The sequence below is a fragment of the Mandrillus leucophaeus genome, unplaced genomic scaffold (assembly GCF_000951045.1).
Source record: "Mandrillus leucophaeus isolate KB7577 unplaced genomic scaffold, Mleu.le_1.0 Scaffold1038, whole genome shotgun sequence".
Lineage (NCBI taxonomy): Eukaryota > Metazoa > Chordata > Mammalia > Primates > Cercopithecidae > Mandrillus > Mandrillus leucophaeus.
The window spans coordinates 51,736-52,073 of NW_012098521.1; the positions used below are offsets into that span (position 1 = coordinate 51,736).

At 57.7% G+C, this 338-nt stretch overlaps 1 protein-coding gene across 1 annotated transcript in view; it reads right to left on the minus strand.

Annotated features, from left to right (window-relative positions):
• LOC105539073 (galectin-9-like) overlaps window positions 1-338 on the minus strand; it is a 10,350-nt gene that overhangs the window by 3,285 nt on the left and 6,727 nt on the right. Inside the window, exons 6-7 of the mRNA XM_011979183.1 lie at window positions 263-330; window positions 7-111 (exon numbers count right to left, since the gene is read on the minus strand). Of these exons, the coding sequence (XP_011834573.1) occupies window positions 7-111; window positions 263-330 (173 nt within the window). The remainder of the gene's footprint in view (window positions 1-6; window positions 112-262; window positions 331-338) is intronic.

The window sequence follows — 338 nt, forward strand, 5'->3', positions numbered from 1 at the left end:
TCAGACCCCCAACAGTTGTTGATCTGGGTGTTGCGGACCACAGCGTTCTCATCAAAACGGGGATTCAGGTGGAAGGCGATGTGGCTCCCAGACCACAGGTTGATGTGGAACCTGGGGTGGGCGGCCCACCTGAAGCTTTGTCCTCTGAGTTCTGAGCCCCATTTCCTCCCCGTCATCTGCAGCCTGCCCGAAGCCAGGGGAATGGCTGGAATGACCTTGAAGGGCTCTCTCTTCCCAGAGGTTACTGGAGCCCTTGGCTTACCTCTGAGCACTGGGCAGGACAGTGCCCGTCAGGATGATGGACTTGGATGGATACAGTCCTCCCGGAATAGTGGTGA